The sequence below is a fragment of the Mercenaria mercenaria genome, chromosome 9 (genome assembly GCF_021730395.1).
Source record: "Mercenaria mercenaria strain notata chromosome 9, MADL_Memer_1, whole genome shotgun sequence".
Classification (NCBI taxonomy): domain Eukaryota; kingdom Metazoa; phylum Mollusca; class Bivalvia; order Venerida; family Veneridae; genus Mercenaria; species Mercenaria mercenaria.
In genome coordinates, this window is record NC_069369.1 from 19,547,564 (window position 1) to 19,565,339 (window position 17,776).

Consider the following 17,776-nt stretch of genomic DNA (forward strand, 5'->3'; position numbering starts at 1 on the left):
ACGTGCAAATGCTATTTTGTTTGCGTACTTTTTTCTCTTTTCACTCTGGAATAGCATTCATTATGACACCAGTTTTTACGTACTGTGCCCTATAAAACTATAAAACTGTCATTTATATTTTGACAGGGAGACCTAGAGCGTAAAAGTAGTGGAATATGGCTTTTCCGATCGATCGGGAATGTATTGCATAAGCATTTAGACCCACTGGTCTTTATGCGGTACATATTTAAAATGTTACACGATCTTTTAGGTGTTCTTATGAATAAAATTAGAAATGATGAAGAAATGAAGTTGCTAGGCTATTAAAAATGTATGTGTCATTTTTATAAATCAGGAGCACATAACTCTAGACCACCCGTCCGATTTGGTTGATTTAGATCTTACTGGTATAAACATTCTCTCTAAAAATTATTAGCATTGGCCGGCAAAGACGTTATTATGCTAGACTGTGGTCAGTGGAAAAAAAAATTGGGCATGTGTGGTAAATAAATGGCAAATTACTGAAGACGTCCTAACCCATCGAACTTGCACAATAAGTTATAGGTAAACACAAATGTGATTATGAATGGCTGAGGGTGTAAACATTTTGAAATATGATTTTTTTTTTACGTTAAATGCTTTATATTTGTGAACGTCATGATAGGATTTTGCCCATAAGAGAACATACTTCAGAAGTTAATGTTCTTGTTTTAGCTATGATTAGGATTAGTGAGGAAATGTAGGGGTCATGACTGTTCTTAGTGGAGTAATGTTGGTGCATGTAAATGTATGGTTACATATGGCTTCTCTGTCATAAACCAAAAGTCATTATTCCTGCTTTTATAACTATTTTTTTTTTATTTTCAGTTGCGAAAGTGACATGGTTTGATATCAGAATGACTGGGAAGGATCCTGTCTTCGTAACAGCATGACGTTCTTTCTGAAAATATTTATCTTGTGCACACTTGCCAAAATAAAAGGTAATATATCATTTACCAGGGTTATCATTTAACCGAGAATGTTCTCGCCTATCTGAAAACGAGAAGCTGATATTCAATTTAGTAATAAAGTATAGCTATATGGAGATGAATCAGTTGATGGCCTGAACCTGTTATTTTATCTTTAGTTTAAACTAATTTATTTTAGGTCGATTGTGAAACCTTATATTAATCACTCTCGACACCTCATTCCTGATGGAATCCGTCGCCACGAGGGTATGAATTAAAAGGCCAGTTTCCCATTCAATGCTGAGCGCCAAGCAAGTGAGCTACTGGTACCGTTTTTCACATCTATGGTATGACGCGGCCGGGGATCGGACCCATGACCTCTCGTACTCGAAGCGGACGTTCTACCACTTGGCTATCGAGGCGGTTATCTATTTTATCTTTAAGCGGAGCTATGACTTTTTATACAAATAAAACAAAATCATGTACATATACACCAAATGATGTTTAAGCTAATTGAATTGTTGCTATGAATGCATAATACCAATATTTATCAGTTCATCACTTACTCCTCATAAAATAAACAAACGTGTTTGTAAACATGGACTGAAGGGGATCCATGCTCAAAAATAATGACAAAATACAATACATATCGCATATCCGTAGCCCTGACCAACCTATAAACCGGGCCAGTCTATTTTATAAGTACAACAACACTGTTGACCCATTTAAATGAGGAGTAATTGATATTTGGTATAAGTATCAATTTTGAAGTTGTTGATAATTTGCGCGTAAGCTTTTCGTGCTCCGCAATTGAATAATATTAAAACCCGTACCGTCCCGTACTTGCATAAATATATTTATTTTTCAATAAATCTGTATTTCTTTACGCAATCGAAGATTGACTTGTCGCCCCCATGCAAGTGTTGTATTACTCAATTTTCCCACGTTCAAGATGCAGCGGTGTTTATGTTTTGAGCGACAGTGAATTTTATCATTATGTGTTTCTAGTCGTAAAACCACGGAATCCTGTTGGGGCCATTTATAATGTCGCCGTCGCGTTTGTGGGGTCGACACATGACAACGCGAAGTGACATAGCGACATTACGAAGTGACACCCGACAATCGCAAACGACGGCGACAATCCCAAACGACAATGTCGCGATATCCACTTTGAAATGTCGCCTTTCATAAACACGATATATCGCGATGTCACTTCTTGTTGTCGAGCGTCGTATCGCATTGTCGCTATGTCACTTCGTAATGTCGCGATGTCATTTCGCGTTGTCGTGTATCGACCCTGCAAACGCTACGGCGACATTATCAAACGCCATGCGATAATCACAAACGACGCTCGACAACGCGAAGCGACATTTTCCAAATGTCGTATCGTATGTCGCGTGTCGCGGGTTTGGGTGAGGGTCGACGCGCGACAATTCCAAACGATACACGACACGCGAAGTGACACTCGACAATACGAAACGACATTTTCATAATTTCGTATCGCATGTCGCCCGTCTACCGGTGAAAGGGTAAGATAAGTAGCTGTATTTCCGTACTTTTCCGTACGTAAAATGTCCATGTTTTTCATTAACAGTAAATAATTGTAGAATGTTCCAAACACAAGATATCTTAATGAAATAACTTTTGTATATTAATTCAAACATTGTCTAAACGGATATATAACTTGTATAATTTAACGCCGACGGTTTCGTCGGAGGACCGTCTCAAAATGTATCAGTTTTCGTGAAAATATGCATACTTCTTCATATATTAATAGAGGGTTGGTCCTTGTCTGAGGAGCCATATCTTCATAACCTGATGTCCGATTTTAATAAATGATACCTTGTTGCAAAGGGCAAGTCAGTACCTAGAGAAAAAAGCCACGTCAGATCCAAACCCGGTCGGCTAGGGGTCAAGGTCATAGGTCACATTCCGGTAATATTCTCAAAATATGAACTTGTCAGAGCAGTCAAGACAGTCCTGAAAACCCAAGCACTACATTCACTGAGTCCAATAACACCATTGGAGCAATTCTAATGGCTCCCCGGGTCGGGTCAGCTTAGTCTTGGCCAGCACCCTACCGCATATAACAAGTTTGATCATTTTATGAAGATATGGACCCTCTATTTAATATATGAAGAAGTATGCATATTTTCACGAAAACTGATACATTTTGAGACGGTCCTCCGACGAAACCGTCGGCGTCAAATTATACAAGTTACATAACCGTTTAGACAATGTTTGAATTTAATTTATAAAAGTTATTTCATTAAAATATCTTGTGTTTGGAACATTCTACAATTATTTGAAGTTAATGAAAGACATGGACATTTTACGTAGTACTACGGAAAAGTACGGAAAAACAGCTACTTATCTTACCCTTTCACCGGTAGACGGGCGACATGCGATACGACATTATGAAAATGTCGTTTCGTATTGTCGAGTGTCACTTCGCGTGTCGTGTATCGTTTGGAATTGTCGCGCATCGACCCTCACCCAAACCCGCGACACGCGACATACGATACGACATTTGGAAAATGTCGCTTCGCGTTGTCGAGCGTCGTTTGTGATTATCGATTGTCGTTTGATAATGTCGCCGTCGCGTTTGCAGGGTCGACACACGACAACGCGAAGTGACATCGCGACATTACCAAGTGCATAGCGACAATGCGATACGACGCTCGACAACAAGAAGTGACATCGCGATATATCGTGCTTTTGAAAGGCGACATTTCAAAGTGGATATCGCGACATTGTCGTTTGGAATTGTCGCCGTCGTTTGCTGTTGTCGGGTGTCACTTCGTAATGTCGCTATATCACTTCGCGTTGTCGTGTGTCGACCCCACAAACGCAATGGCGACATTATAAATGGCTCCAACAGGATTCCGTATAAAACAGAACAAAGACATGGTAAAGCTTTCAGCCGCTTGTCACTGTACTTTTGGCGTTACAAGTAAACTATTTTAGATCACGTTATCTCGATTGCGACTGCATAAAACTATCAAACTCTTACCAATAGTGAAAAGCGTAGTAAATACATTACTAAAGTGAATACAGACATTCGGGCCTGCGACCCTCGGGTCATTATACATGTCTTCGTCCGGAAGTTCACCAATAATCACACAGGACAATCAAATATTAGCAAATAATTATTACAGTTTGAAATATTATTTAAATAAAATCTAATACGGGAATCACAGTAATAAACTTATAGATTTTTTACTTTCTTGTGCTTACATTAAAAACTTCAGAATGCGCATACTACACAAAGTAGAGCTATCGTCTAGCAGTGACCTGCCCCTTCCGGGCAGCAAAATTAAGTAGTCTTAAAGTCAAACAGAATCGTAGGACTCTAGCAAGTTATTGTGTATCTAAAATTAGCATTTTTTGTCTTGTGTACGCTCCTTCCTACTAGCCTAGATGTCATGCAGAACTCGGCATGTACTTTCAATAACGACGTTTCGCACAAAGTTTGATGAACACAAAATATGAATTTTATTGATGATTAGGCAGTTGTGGGAGACATGCGCTTTTCTCAAAAGCAGCTCTAGTATAGTTATGATTTACAGAAATCTTAGTACGTTGCCCCCTTAGATTGAAGAAGCTGTTGTTTTGGATCGCCTTAGGTTTTGTAAAAAAGGTTCCTAGACATCTTGTTAACATAGTAAATAAGACAACAAAGTACTTTAACAGGTAGCTTTTAAACATAAAAAGGTACTGGTTTTGGTACGTTAACAACATACGTAGACCTGATAACATAGATTTTCTGAATAGTAAGACGCTATTTTGACAAGTTAACAACGCACTCTGACGGTAACATGAATATTCTAGACATGAGACAGATGCGCCGTTCCATACATTTAGATTCCTTTGTCTAGCTATCTCATTTCAAACAATCACTCTAATAAGGATATTTGTCCTTCTGTCACGTTTCTAGCAGTCTTCATTTTATACAGGCGTTTTTTTCTTGCAATCGCCTTTCTAGAAATCAATCTAGTGCAAAATTTTGTCTTGCTGTCGACTTTCTAACGATCTCTTTAATATTTACATTTGTCTTGCTTTCGCATTTTAACAATTTCTCTAAGTGAAACATGTCTTTTGCTGTCACATTTTAGAAACTTCTGTCATACAAAAATTTGTCTTGCTATCTCAATTTGGCAAACTTTCTAGTACAGGCATTTGTATTGCTATCACATTTTAGCAATCACTCTAGTTCAAACATTTGTCTAACTATCGCATTTCTATAGCCATCTTTATTATACACTAGACCTTTGTCTTGCTATTGCATTTCTAGCAATCTCTTTCATATATACATTTGTCTTGCTAAAGCATTTCTAGTAATCTCTCTTGTACATACTTTTGTCGCATTTGTAGTATCTCTTTAGAGCGGACCTTTTTCTTGCTATCGCATTTCTAGCAATCTCTTTGACCTGGTCTTTGTCTTGCTATCGCATTTCTAGCGATCTCTGTAGTATAGACCTTTGTCTTGCTATCGCATTTCTAGCGATCTCTGTAGTATAGACCTTTGTCTTGTTATCGCATTTCTGGCGATCTCTGTAGTATAGACCTTTGTCTTGCTGTGGCATTTCTAGGTATCTCCCTAGTACAGCCGTTTGTCGTGCTATCACATTTATAACCATCTCTCTTGTACAAACATTTGTCTTGCTATCGCATTTCTAGAAATTTCTCTCATAAATACCTTTGTCTTGCTATCGCATTTCAGGCGATTTCTCTAATTCAGACCTTTGTCTTGCTATCGCATTTCAAGCGATCTCTTTCATATATACTTTTGCATTGCTATCGCATTTCTAGCGATCTCTCCAGTATAGATATTTGTCTTGCTATCGCAGTTCTAGCGATTTCTCTGGGACATGCCTATGTCTTGAAATCGCATTTCTAGCTATCTCTCCAGTATAGGCCTATGTCTTGCCATCGCATTTCCAGTGATCTCTCTAATGCAGACCTTTGTCTTACCGTCGCATTTCTAGCAATCTCTTTCATATATACTTTTGTGTTGCTATCGAATTTCTAGTGATCTCTCCAGTATAAAACTTTGTCCTGCTATCGCATTTCTAGCGATTTCTCCAGGACAGGCCTATGTCTTGCCATCGCATTTTTAGCGATCTCTCCAGTACAGATATTTGTCTTGCTATCTCATTTCTAGCGATCTCTGCAGTACAGACATTAGACTTACAAAGTCTGTTGAGATCAAATAATCTGTAATAATATTAATTTCTTCATACAGACACTGATATTTTCTCAGAAAAACTTTTTCTCTCTAGGCTCATCTCAAGCAGAGGCAAGAGATATTGTAAATTTTTTCATAAAGTGGTATAAGAGAGGATTGATTTTATAGCCAGGTGCTTTACATTTAATGACTCTAACGACTGATGTCAGTCTATACAGACATTTGTCTTGCTATTGCAGTTCTAGCAATGTATTTAATACAGATATATTGCCGTAGTCAAATACATAAGGCGTAGACCGTTGTGTTTTACTGGCAATGTGAAATATTATACTTTCTATATGACCTGACGATTGCATCGTGTCATTTGTTGATCAAATATTATAAAGATTTTTATTGGTTGACCAGTTCAACGTTTGTTTGAAACCATTCTCACATTTTTTCATCATTGACAGCACTGTACCGCAAATACATTTGAAACTTGTTTCCTTTGATTTTTTTTAAGAAATCCAAATGATAACAGTAAGCAACAAACAGGTGACGGTAACATTCCACGATTATGACCGGTCTTGGAACGAGGCAGAAAAAATCTGCGAGAACGGTGGAGGCACACTATATGTAGAGGATTCCACAGAGAGAACTACTGTTCTCGAAAAGTACAAGACTTATTGGAATATGTAAGTTGGTATTCATCTCATTTAATGGTTTTATATCTGCACACAAATTGAGATTCTATCATTTATTTATTGTCTTGAAAACACCTAGGTAAATACGCAACGGTAACCGTTTTCATGTCGTCTTTTCGTTCTTTCTTTATGTAAATTAATATATATTTACTAATATTTTTGTTCATGACTTTTCTTAGACAGTACTCTAAAACGGTAGTTTAGGTTAATGTGTAAAAATGAAATATTGTATAAAATCATACTTAATAAGAACTAATATGTTAACAGTAAATAAATAACTCCATTTATATGTAATACCGCTTCCGATGCAATTATTGTTACATAAATGATCTAAAAACAAGAAAATCACAAAATACATTGACTATTATTTTGTGTTTTATTTTCCAAACATTTATTTAAAAGTAATTCAATATTTAATTCAAATTTTGATGAAAAAGGTAAATTTCCTATCTTGTGAATAGAATGCAACCAAATAACATAACAGCAGACTCGGTTTGATTGAGTCTGTTCATAAGAGGTAATGAAATGTGCAACACCTCTCACACCCACTAGCATCGGCTTAAGCGGAATTCTGTCAAGGTAAAGATGGATGTACTCCATGAGATCAAAAGACCAGAAAATATAACAACACTGTACGGGAAGCCTTTTTCGATCATCGGTTTGGTAAACTGACATACTAATTATTTTTGTCAAATAGATTTTCTAAAATCTTTAAAATGTTAATTATATTATTGTATATCTATAACTAGGAGATCGCAGATTGATTCGAATATCCGTCGGTGCGTTTGTACTCCGTGGCTTTTCCTCCAAAGCGACACGTCCTCATTAGGAATATAGAAACTTTGCTTTGAAAAATATATTAACTGCTATATAGTACAGCTAAGGCCCTATCGTTCAGCAATTTTGACATAGTATATTGTATAAATTATGTTAAATGGATTTTGTAATTGCAATTAATTTAAAGTGGCACGGTATTTATATTAAATACTTTTGAGGAACCATTTATGTAACTAGTACCCATTTTCACGAATCAGTGCATTTTACGTTAAGACCTTTCCAGCATAAATTTATACAAAAGGACAATAATATGGTTTTCATTCTTGTTCATGGCGCGGTTTCGTTCTGTCGTGTACAAAATGTGCCGTAGGCACAACAACGACGGGTTTGCCTACCTTACGCCATATGAAGGATATGCACGCATCATTTAATTTTCGGGTATAATTGTTTTGAAATAGATTCCATAATTCCTGTTTTGTTTGAATGTTTTTTTAGCCCCACTGTTTATATACATATGAAAGATGCTAAGCCATTAATTCGCCGGACATTTTGACTTAAATATGTTGGATATGTACGTCTTCATTTTAGAAACGAAGATGCATGGATAGGTCTTCACTATCCAGCCGCTGGTACAAGCGATGTCTTCGCCTGGACTAATTGTTTCTGGCTAGAATACAGAAACTATAAAGATAATGCTGAACCCAAAGATACAAGCAAAATGAAATGTGTTCAGTCGGATAAAAATGGTATAGGCTGGAAAACACATCAGTGTGACCATGACCACAGATTTGTGTGTGAGAAACTAGGAGGTAAACAATGTATACATAGGGACTATTGTACTAGTGTGTTCATCTGGTCAAGTTTTTTGTATTTTTCATATCGCATTAAACAAAAGCTTCAGACTGAAGAGTAAGTTTATGTCTTTTTACCAATTAAACAACGAGCAGCACTGGTTAAGTTTAGATGTGGTGTAGCCCGGATTCGATTAGAAACGGGAAGATATGAAAATATTCCTGAACAGGGAAGATTGTATGATATCTGTCATAATTCAGTTGAAAATGAAATGCATGTTAATAGTAGAATAATTGTAATAAATTCACTTGGACAGGGATACATGCATTTAAACAGAACGTTATCAATGGAAAACGTTTACTATTACAACCGCCACAGTAATTTGACGATTCGTTAAGCAGTACTTGATTTTGAGTACGAAAATACTTCCGCCTCCACACGATGAAACACATCCAGGTATTAGTTCCTGTATATAAACAATTGCATTCATAACATTTGTCACCTAGATAATTATTTTAACGCTACATGTTTACAGTAAGTTTCTGTTAACGCGAATAATAATATAAGCCATTGCTGTTTTATGATAAGATTCTTGCCAATTAACTTGATGGTATACAATTCCTAAAGAATAGTATGAAAATTGATGTTAGCAGACTGATTTACCAAGGCATTTTTTGTGTTTTTTCAGATGACTGTTTGTTTAACAGAAGAACTGGAGTTCCTACTAAAACCATAGATTTTACATTGGTTACCATGACAACACTTGATAAAGATGCGTGCGAATCAAAATGTCTGGTCAAAACAGAAAACAATCGCAATTGCTGGGGTCTAAATTTCTACTCCGCACTCGGGTCAAACTACTGTGCTTTATATTTTGCCGACGATCCGTTCTATTTTACTGATTCGGCAACGTATGACACAAGCTCCACTGACATGTCCATAAAAATATGCTATTCAAGTAAGGAAATGTATTTGTTTGTGTATATGAGCATTACAATTTTTGAAGATTCAATCATCTACATGCAGTTTGATTTAAGAAATTATTTATAGCAAGACCGTGTTTTAACTCTATTTATACGCGATGGGCGGTTATACGTCAGGCGTAATAATTTCACGAGTTCGCAGCCCGAGTTGAATTATTTCGAACGACGTATAACCGCCCGAGTATATAAATAGTATTCAAACACGGTTTTGCTATAAATTATTTCAATTCTAATATTTTAAATGTAAAATTTAGATCAAATATGACAGAACTGTTTCTTCGCGCATGCATCGCGCCGAATAGCAGGTTGTCACGCTCCTTTGTTTATACACGCCAGGACCGGAAATGGTAATACGTCTTGCGGAAGAGTTCATGTTGGCGAACATGATGGCAAATTATTCTGCAAAGCGAATAACCAACTCAGTATGTGTGTAAACTGATCAAGACAGTTTTGCAATGTGACATTTCGTTTTAAACATGCTGTTAAATACAATATTTGATCAAATTTGAAAGCGCTATTTCCAGATGCATACATGGCGCTTAATATCAACATAATATCGTTGTGATGTTTAAGCATTGCTAGTCATATTAGAATGCAATTTATAATATTTACATTCGCCCTATTCTTTTCCATTGAAAATTATGTAATAACCGACCGCTGTTTTGACGGCGTCTGCGTATAGTCAGGGAGAACGTTCCTTAGATGACGTCGCAGCTATTATCTTGTTTACAAATGGAAAGGAATTATAATGTAAATACATGTATAAGAAATGAAACTATTTTTTTTCGGTGTTCGGTGTTCATGCGAAATGAACGACAGAATAGGATCGGCAAATTAAACATGAATCGCGATTCATGGATTTGCCGATCCTATTCTGTCGTTCATTTCGCATGAGCACCGAAAAAATCATTTCATTTCTTAAGTATACCCCCTAAAACTGCAAAATAAATTGAAACTTGTCAGTTTATTTGCAATGTAAACATGCGAAATTTTGAAGGTGTATGCCATAAATGTGAATATATCTTTACTATGCATATACCAGTTGTTTACTTTATATGTTGATTTTGGTGCTGAATAATAACACGAAAATATTTTAAAAGTACCCGTAAATCTCTCAATGTGTGAAAAAATAATTTTACATGAGCTCTAAATAGAATCTATATAATGCAAAAAGAAAACTGACATCAGTTGATATAAACCCTGACGACATATCGGGGGAATATCATTATTGGAGCAGAACACTGGTACAAGGCCAGAAAGAAAATGCCATTGTTTAAGAAATATTCGTATTATATCTCATTTAGTGATTTGTCATTGAATAAAATAATTGGTTGGAGTTCAGACGAGAAGGAATTCTATCCGTGACGAGGGTGCAGCAGCTGAACGACAAACAATGATTTTGTTTAAAAGCAAAACACTGTTTGAGAGATATTATTTCGATTTTAACACGTTATCAAGGATTATTATCAACATTCTTTGGAGATAATCACCAAATATTTGCCTGCTTTGTGTGTGTAATTTTTTCAGCTCGCCGTTATGGCGTTTGATACTATGACGTAATAGAAGTGACGTATAAACAGTACTTGTGTTGGATATTAACACACAGTTTCAATCTTCTTTGTTTAAGAAATATTTTAGCTCATTTAGTGATTTGTTGTTGAATAAAATCATTGCAAAGGAATTATAACACGAGGGCGCAGCACGAGTGATATAATCTACGCATCTGAACGGCAAACATTGATTTTATTCAAGAGCAAACCACCAAATGAGATATATTACTTCAATTCTAGCACGTTATCAAGGATTATTGCCTTAATGTTTGAAGATTCATCAGCTATTTGCCTGTTCTGTGTTGTTGTTTTTTTTTCTACAGCGCGTCGCTACATGACGTTTGGCGCTATGACGTTATAACTGTGACTTACAGACTGTGTATGTGTTGCATATTAACACACAATTTCAGTCTTCTTTGTTTTATAGGGAAATAAATCGGGCCTTTATCAGAATCATGCTCCCCTACCCCTAGGTGTGTTATGAGAACTATGGTCGTGAACGATAAAATGTACCAGCCCATTCCTATCACGTATTACTCACTTAAAACGCAAGGTTCAGTAAACAAGTTCTGTGCATACGGAATAGGCTAACTGGAAATTTATCTGGCATCATTATCTCAATGTTCCTTATCGCAGAGGCACATTTTATGTAGCGGAGCGGCATTTTCTATTCGGTAGTTATCCATCTTAGTATAAAAACGATATAATTATTAGATTCAAACTTCCTTCGGGTTTTTCTTGGAGACATGTTGAATGATGTGTAGTCTGATATATGTTTGGTACTTACAAAATTATGGAGACATCTATAAAAAAAAACTGACACAGAATTGGTATTTGCTTTTAAAACTAGATTAAATCTAGTAAATCTAGTAAACGTAAAGCATTTATATCAGAATGTGTAGCTCATTTTTTCTTTTGTTTGTTTTTTCCAAACAGAGACATTAGACACAGCAGACGATACATCGGTTGGTGAAGACAATAGCGCTACACCAACTGAGATTTGTTCTCCTTACACTGATCAAACAACAACTACTACCGTACCAACAACAACATCGACAACAACAACTGAAGCACTCACAACTACAACCGCCGCCCCTACAACTACAACCGCGGCACCAACAACTACACCCGCGGCCCCTACAACCACAACCGCCGAACCAACAACTACAACCGCGGCCCCTACAACTACAACCGCCGCACCAACAACTACAACCGCGGCCCCTACACATACAACCGCGGCACCAACAACTGCGGCCCCTACAACTACAACCGCGACCCCTACAACTACAACCGCCGCACCAACAACTACAACCGCCACACCAACAACCGCGGCCCCTACAATTACAACCGCGGCCCCTACAACTACAACCGCCGCACCAACATCTACAACCGCCGCATCAACAGCAACCGCAGCACCAACAACTACAACCGCGGCACCCACAACTACAACCGCTGCATCCGCCACTAAAACTGCCGCCCCTTCAACTACAACCGCCGCACCAACAACTTCAAGCACAGCAACAGATGCTATAACGTCTACATCTTCAGCTTGTACATGCGGATGCTCAGATTTGTCTAAATTTATAGGTGATTACAAGTCTGATCCGGCATGGTTAAATATGACTACAGAAGAAAAGGTTGAATATCTTGTTGTTAAACTACGAGTAGACAAAACTAAACTTTCTGCAACTGTCAGAAAGAAAACAAGTGCTCAAGATAACAGGGTGGTTGCTAAATCCGTAGGTTATGTTGCCATCGCTTTTATTTGTATAGTGTTCGGACTAATGTTTGTTTCGGATGGAATCAGGTTTTTTAAATATATCACACAGGAAAAAGTCTTTTCATCAAAATCCGTCGACCATTTAGAGGAAGAAGATTCGGCACTATAACAAAGATTCTATATTATCATTTTGAATGTGATAGGATATCAATCTTTTAAATAAAAGGTTGTTTGGTAATAGGGAAACCCGTTATCGTAATGCCTGCAACAGAACCTGTTGTATTTCAATAAAACAAACATATTTGTCAAGTCAACATAGCCTTTTGTTACCTAAAGTTATTTAAAAACAATTTTGATAATACTTGGACTTTGTCCAGTCACCAATTTCACAAAGCCAACATATAATCATAAGACAACAGCTTTGCATTCCCACTATCTAATAACAGGATATCACCTCCGCAACTTCAACCTATGATTACAGGAAATCAGCTCTGTAACTTCAACATTATGACTACAAGATAGCAGCTCCACAAATTCAGTATACGATTACAGGATATCAGCTCCACAATTTCAATATACGATTACAGGATATCAGCTCTACAGCTTCAACGTATGATTACAGAATATCAGTTTCCGTAACTTCAATATACGATTAAAGGATATCAGATCCACAACTTCAACGTATGATTACAGAATATTAGTTTCCACAACTTCAATATACGATTACAGGATATCAGCTCCACAACTTCAAGATACGATTACAGGGTATCAGCTCCACAACTTCAACGTATGATTACAGAATATCAGTTTCCGCAACTTCAATATACGATTACAGGATTTCAGCTCCACAACTTCAACATATGATAACAGGATACCAGCGTCATAACTCCGGCATATGAATACAGGACGTCAGCTTCACATGTTGTCTTGAGAAAATCGATCTTATTCGTAGGAAATATCTGTTTGTGACAAAGTACATTCTTACTATTAAGATTTTGATAATTTATATTTCCATCTTTTTTTCTGAAAGTTCACTTTTTGTACTTTAGAGATAAAGAAATAATGGAAGGAAAGGTATTTGTAAAACGTGTACTGTACTATCGTAAGATATAATGGCAAATCTGAATCTCTTTAAGTGGATTTGGAGCAGATCTATAGTTACGGTATGTGATTGGTCAGTATGGCACAATTATTTTCACCACTGAGATTGTTACCGATATATTCTAACCGAGGACAGAGTAAAACGTTATGTGGAATATTCCTTAACTACGCCACACACTATGGCAAGCTTGTCTAGACAAACAAAACTACATGAAGACCCGACTCAAAAAGGAACGAAAGCACTAATAGAACCCACAATGAGCTACGTTGTCTTAAAATCGTAAACGATGCTACAAAGTGAAAATGTAAACGAAATAAAATCCACTCTTAAAGTAATATAATATGGCGTCGTTTTGATGTCGTTAAATGCACGTGCTCTGCTAGCTAAATTTCTTGTCAAACTGACGAATTTGAAAGTAATGTATACATGAAATCGTTGCGGCATTATCTTCAAAACTTCTGTATAATTATGATATTGCCAAATGTGAAATATAATTATCTATTATTATTTCGATTATTGGTATAGAAAATGAATGCAACGTTAATGGGTTGGGTTGGGGGTGGATAAAATCACAACGACACAGTTATAGGTTATACGGCGATTTTCTAGCTCTTGATGGGAGGAAAAACCACGGAATCACCTCCGGGCAATATTTCAGACACATATGGGTACCTGGCTAGAACCACCGACATACCGTACGCTAACTGGATGGCTTTCTCACATGAAAAATTCTACACCTTAATCAAGCTGGCAAGTGTTGTAAAGTCTGCGACTTTAACCACTCAGCCACACAGGCCTCGTATATGAATGTGTGAACTCAATTCTTATATTACTATTCCTCAACGTGAGCAGTGGTCTAGTGGTTAAGGTGTCAGCCGCTCAATCCGGGATTCGTGGGTTCAAGCCCCACTGGCGTCACGACTATGACCTCATATGTCACAGGTACTGGCTTTTCCAGGAAGTGGACTTGAGAGTGATTCAACTAAGCTTTAAGCTTTCATCACAATCGAGCTCAAACTAAACTAATGATATTGTGATATTTACAACTTAACTAGAAATAGATTTATTAAAATATATCATACAGAATTCAACATGAAATTTTAATATTTCTAGTTTGGGTACAGTAATAAATTAGCTCAAATGTTGTGTTTAATACATATTTTGCCGTGTTGTTTCAAAATCACCGAAGGCAATTTTTTAAAATAAAAAAAAACACTTAGATTCATTTGAGTGTTTATATTTTGTCTGTGACACGAAGAAGATATGGCAGTTGAGAAAAGTTGAGTATCAAATAAAATATGATATTAGTTAAATGCAAGATATAAATAGGAACTGATTAATGTAAATATGTTAACTAAAGAGATATCTTTAACTTAAAAATCTTCATTTTGAGTATTTTTGACTTGAACTCATACAAAAGAATAAAACGATTTGCTACTACTCGACTCGAGCTATTTTGCCGTAGACACACATAGGGTAGTTAATAAACATAAAAGAAATACAGATGTTTTACTCGTAAAATGATGTACAATACTATCAATTAATATGAAAATGTTGAAGTGGGAATACGTTATCATTGGAGAATAGTATATGTATTTATTAATATATGTATAGGAAGTGATATATTCAATTGTACATTGTTTATGAATTTATTTTACGGCTAATTGTTTGTTTGAATGTATATGACGTATGTTTCTGAACTGTATATTAATTATATTTTGCTCAGCATTTTAACATTCTTGTTGTATGATTCATATTTCTATCACTACGTTTTATTTACCTGCTGAGTGTTGAATGTTTTCTTTTACTATCTTTTGCATAGTACAAACCATTTGAAAGTCAGCGGTTTGCTTCCTCGCACGAAGGCATTTTACAATCCAAGCAAGGTTTCGAACACATGGCGGTGAGTGGCAAGTGGTTCGAAGTCAGCGACCTTAAGCATTTGACCACGTATTCATTCATCATCCTAGGGCCTGTTTCACAAAAGTTTTTAAGGTTTATCTTAAGTTCTCTCTGAAGTATAAACTTTTGAATTACATTTCATTCATATATATATATATATATGTGTGTGTGTGTGTGTGTGTGTGTGTGTGTGTGTGTGTTACTACTACTACTGTCATTTTAAAAAAGACATCAAAAACTCAATGTTATGACATACATCGCGGAACTGGAGCGTCTCCTCTATCTTGCACTATCTTCCCACTAATATTACTATCAGTTTTCTTGGGGAGGCGACTAAAAATACACTTACAAAAAAAAATGAAAAACAAGCTTATTCAATGAATTGGTATCCCCGCAGAACGGGAAAAAGATTTCACCCTTGAGGAAGCATTATCTGCCTGCAAAAAGCACTTAAATGCAATTGAATCCCAGCCTTTTTCTTTTGACAGCTACTCATTCTAAATAATTGATCGAAAACAACTTTTCTATATTTAGTAGCAATGACCATGACTTAAGCTACCTAAAATGAAACAACGTAAATTTGGTATGAGAGCTATCTGTTAAACAAATTAGGTCTGCTTACCTCATTCCTAACTGAAGGAATAGTGAGAAAACCACTGTTCTATGTTTAGTAACAATGTCCTTACTCTTGACGTAAACAACCCAAAATACATCTAAAACCATGATCTCTATGCAAGCTTCCTAAAGTCCAAGTATGGACACAATACCCTATTCCTTAGTGAAGCTATTGAGCCTGACAGAGCCTGAAATATTGTGCGTTCCAGTATCTGTAACATTGCACAGTGTATTATGCCAAAGATTCCATAATTTTACAGATATGATTTTACGAGCACGATTAAAACGTATAACACCAACACTGGAATTCAACTGTAAGAAGTCAGCGTCCGAAACGATTTGTCTCTTGTTCTTTAAACATCCATGTGAAGTAATATTTGTGCAAGCCGGATGTCAGCCTCGAACGTAGGAAATGCTTTATATCACATCTTCGCAGACAGCGATCTCGTTGTCGCGTGTAGCTCCAAGGAAGTTTTTCGAACAAAGATCCCTCGTATTCGGTTGATAATCTTAACTAATCTTTTTTGATTCATTATGATATCAGCTTTTGATATTTAAACAAATCTAATTCACATTTTTATTTTTATTCGCCTTCGTGCTTGAGTGAACTTTCAGGACCGTTGGATGTCCGTTTTCAATCAGCCTACAATTTCTATATGGTAAATCCACCCGCCCTTTCCAAAAAAAAAAAAAAAAAAAAAAATAAGCAACAAACAAACACGCCTAAAACAGGAAAGTTTCGTTGTAGATCCTCTTACAGTTTCCTTCAAATCAAGGTCATCATTGAGGAATTCTGGCAACTGTAAAGAAAAAAATGTGATCTCCAGATTCCTTCAAATCATTCCGTGGCGGATAGATTTTCCTTGTATAGTAGAAACTTTGAGAATATTCTGGTTCTAGTTGAATTTCAAACTAAGCTTATAACATTTTCCTTGAGAGGCTATTTAATTAATTCCTTCTAATCAAATTAATTTCCATTCTACTTGGTCCTCAATGGCGGTGCAGGCTTCCCTTGACAGCTGTAGTGTAATGTTTGAGAATGTTTTGTGGAAAGTTGGCCTCAAAATGTCTTAACAGAAATGCTCCTTTGGTAACCATCTATCAAGTTTGTTCAAATTAAACTTGTTCCTCAAAACATGGCCGACCGATGATGTAGTCTTTCTCTATATGTTCATACTAGAAATCTTAAAACTCTTCTGATCAAAACCAGGTGGCCTAACACACAAAGTTTTCTCGTAGTCTATCAAAATTTGTTCAAATCATTTAGGTTTGTCAAAAAATCTTGACCGTCAGACAAAAACAAAACAAACCAGAAACTCCATTTCCTAGCCTTTAGTCTGATTTTTAAAAATATTTTCACCTAATTCTCTAAGGGACCCTCCATCAAGAGTTTTCAAATCCTTCTGATTTTTGTCAAAAACTTGACCACCAGAAGTAAAAGCTATATTGTTGAAACGACAAGTTCTCCTGGCCACTGGCACGATTTTATAACAATTTCACATTAATGTTCCTTGGACGACTCTCTTCCAAAACGTAAT

General features: G+C 36.4%; 1 protein-coding gene across 1 annotated transcript; it reads left to right on the top strand.

The window, feature by feature from the left end:
* Window positions 1-573: 573 nt before the first annotated feature.
* On the top strand, window positions 574-13,817 carry LOC123546006 (mucin-5AC-like). Its single transcript, XM_045332194.2, has 5 exons — window positions 574-959; window positions 6,617-6,788; window positions 8,163-8,383; window positions 9,055-9,324; window positions 11,836-13,817. The coding sequence occupies exons 1-5, from the start codon at window positions 908-910 to the stop codon at window positions 12,786-12,788; spliced, it is 1,668 nt and encodes a 555-aa protein (XP_045188129.2). The 5' UTR covers window positions 574-907; the 3' UTR covers window positions 12,789-13,817.
* The last annotated feature ends 3,959 nt before the right edge of the window (window positions 13,818-17,776 follow it).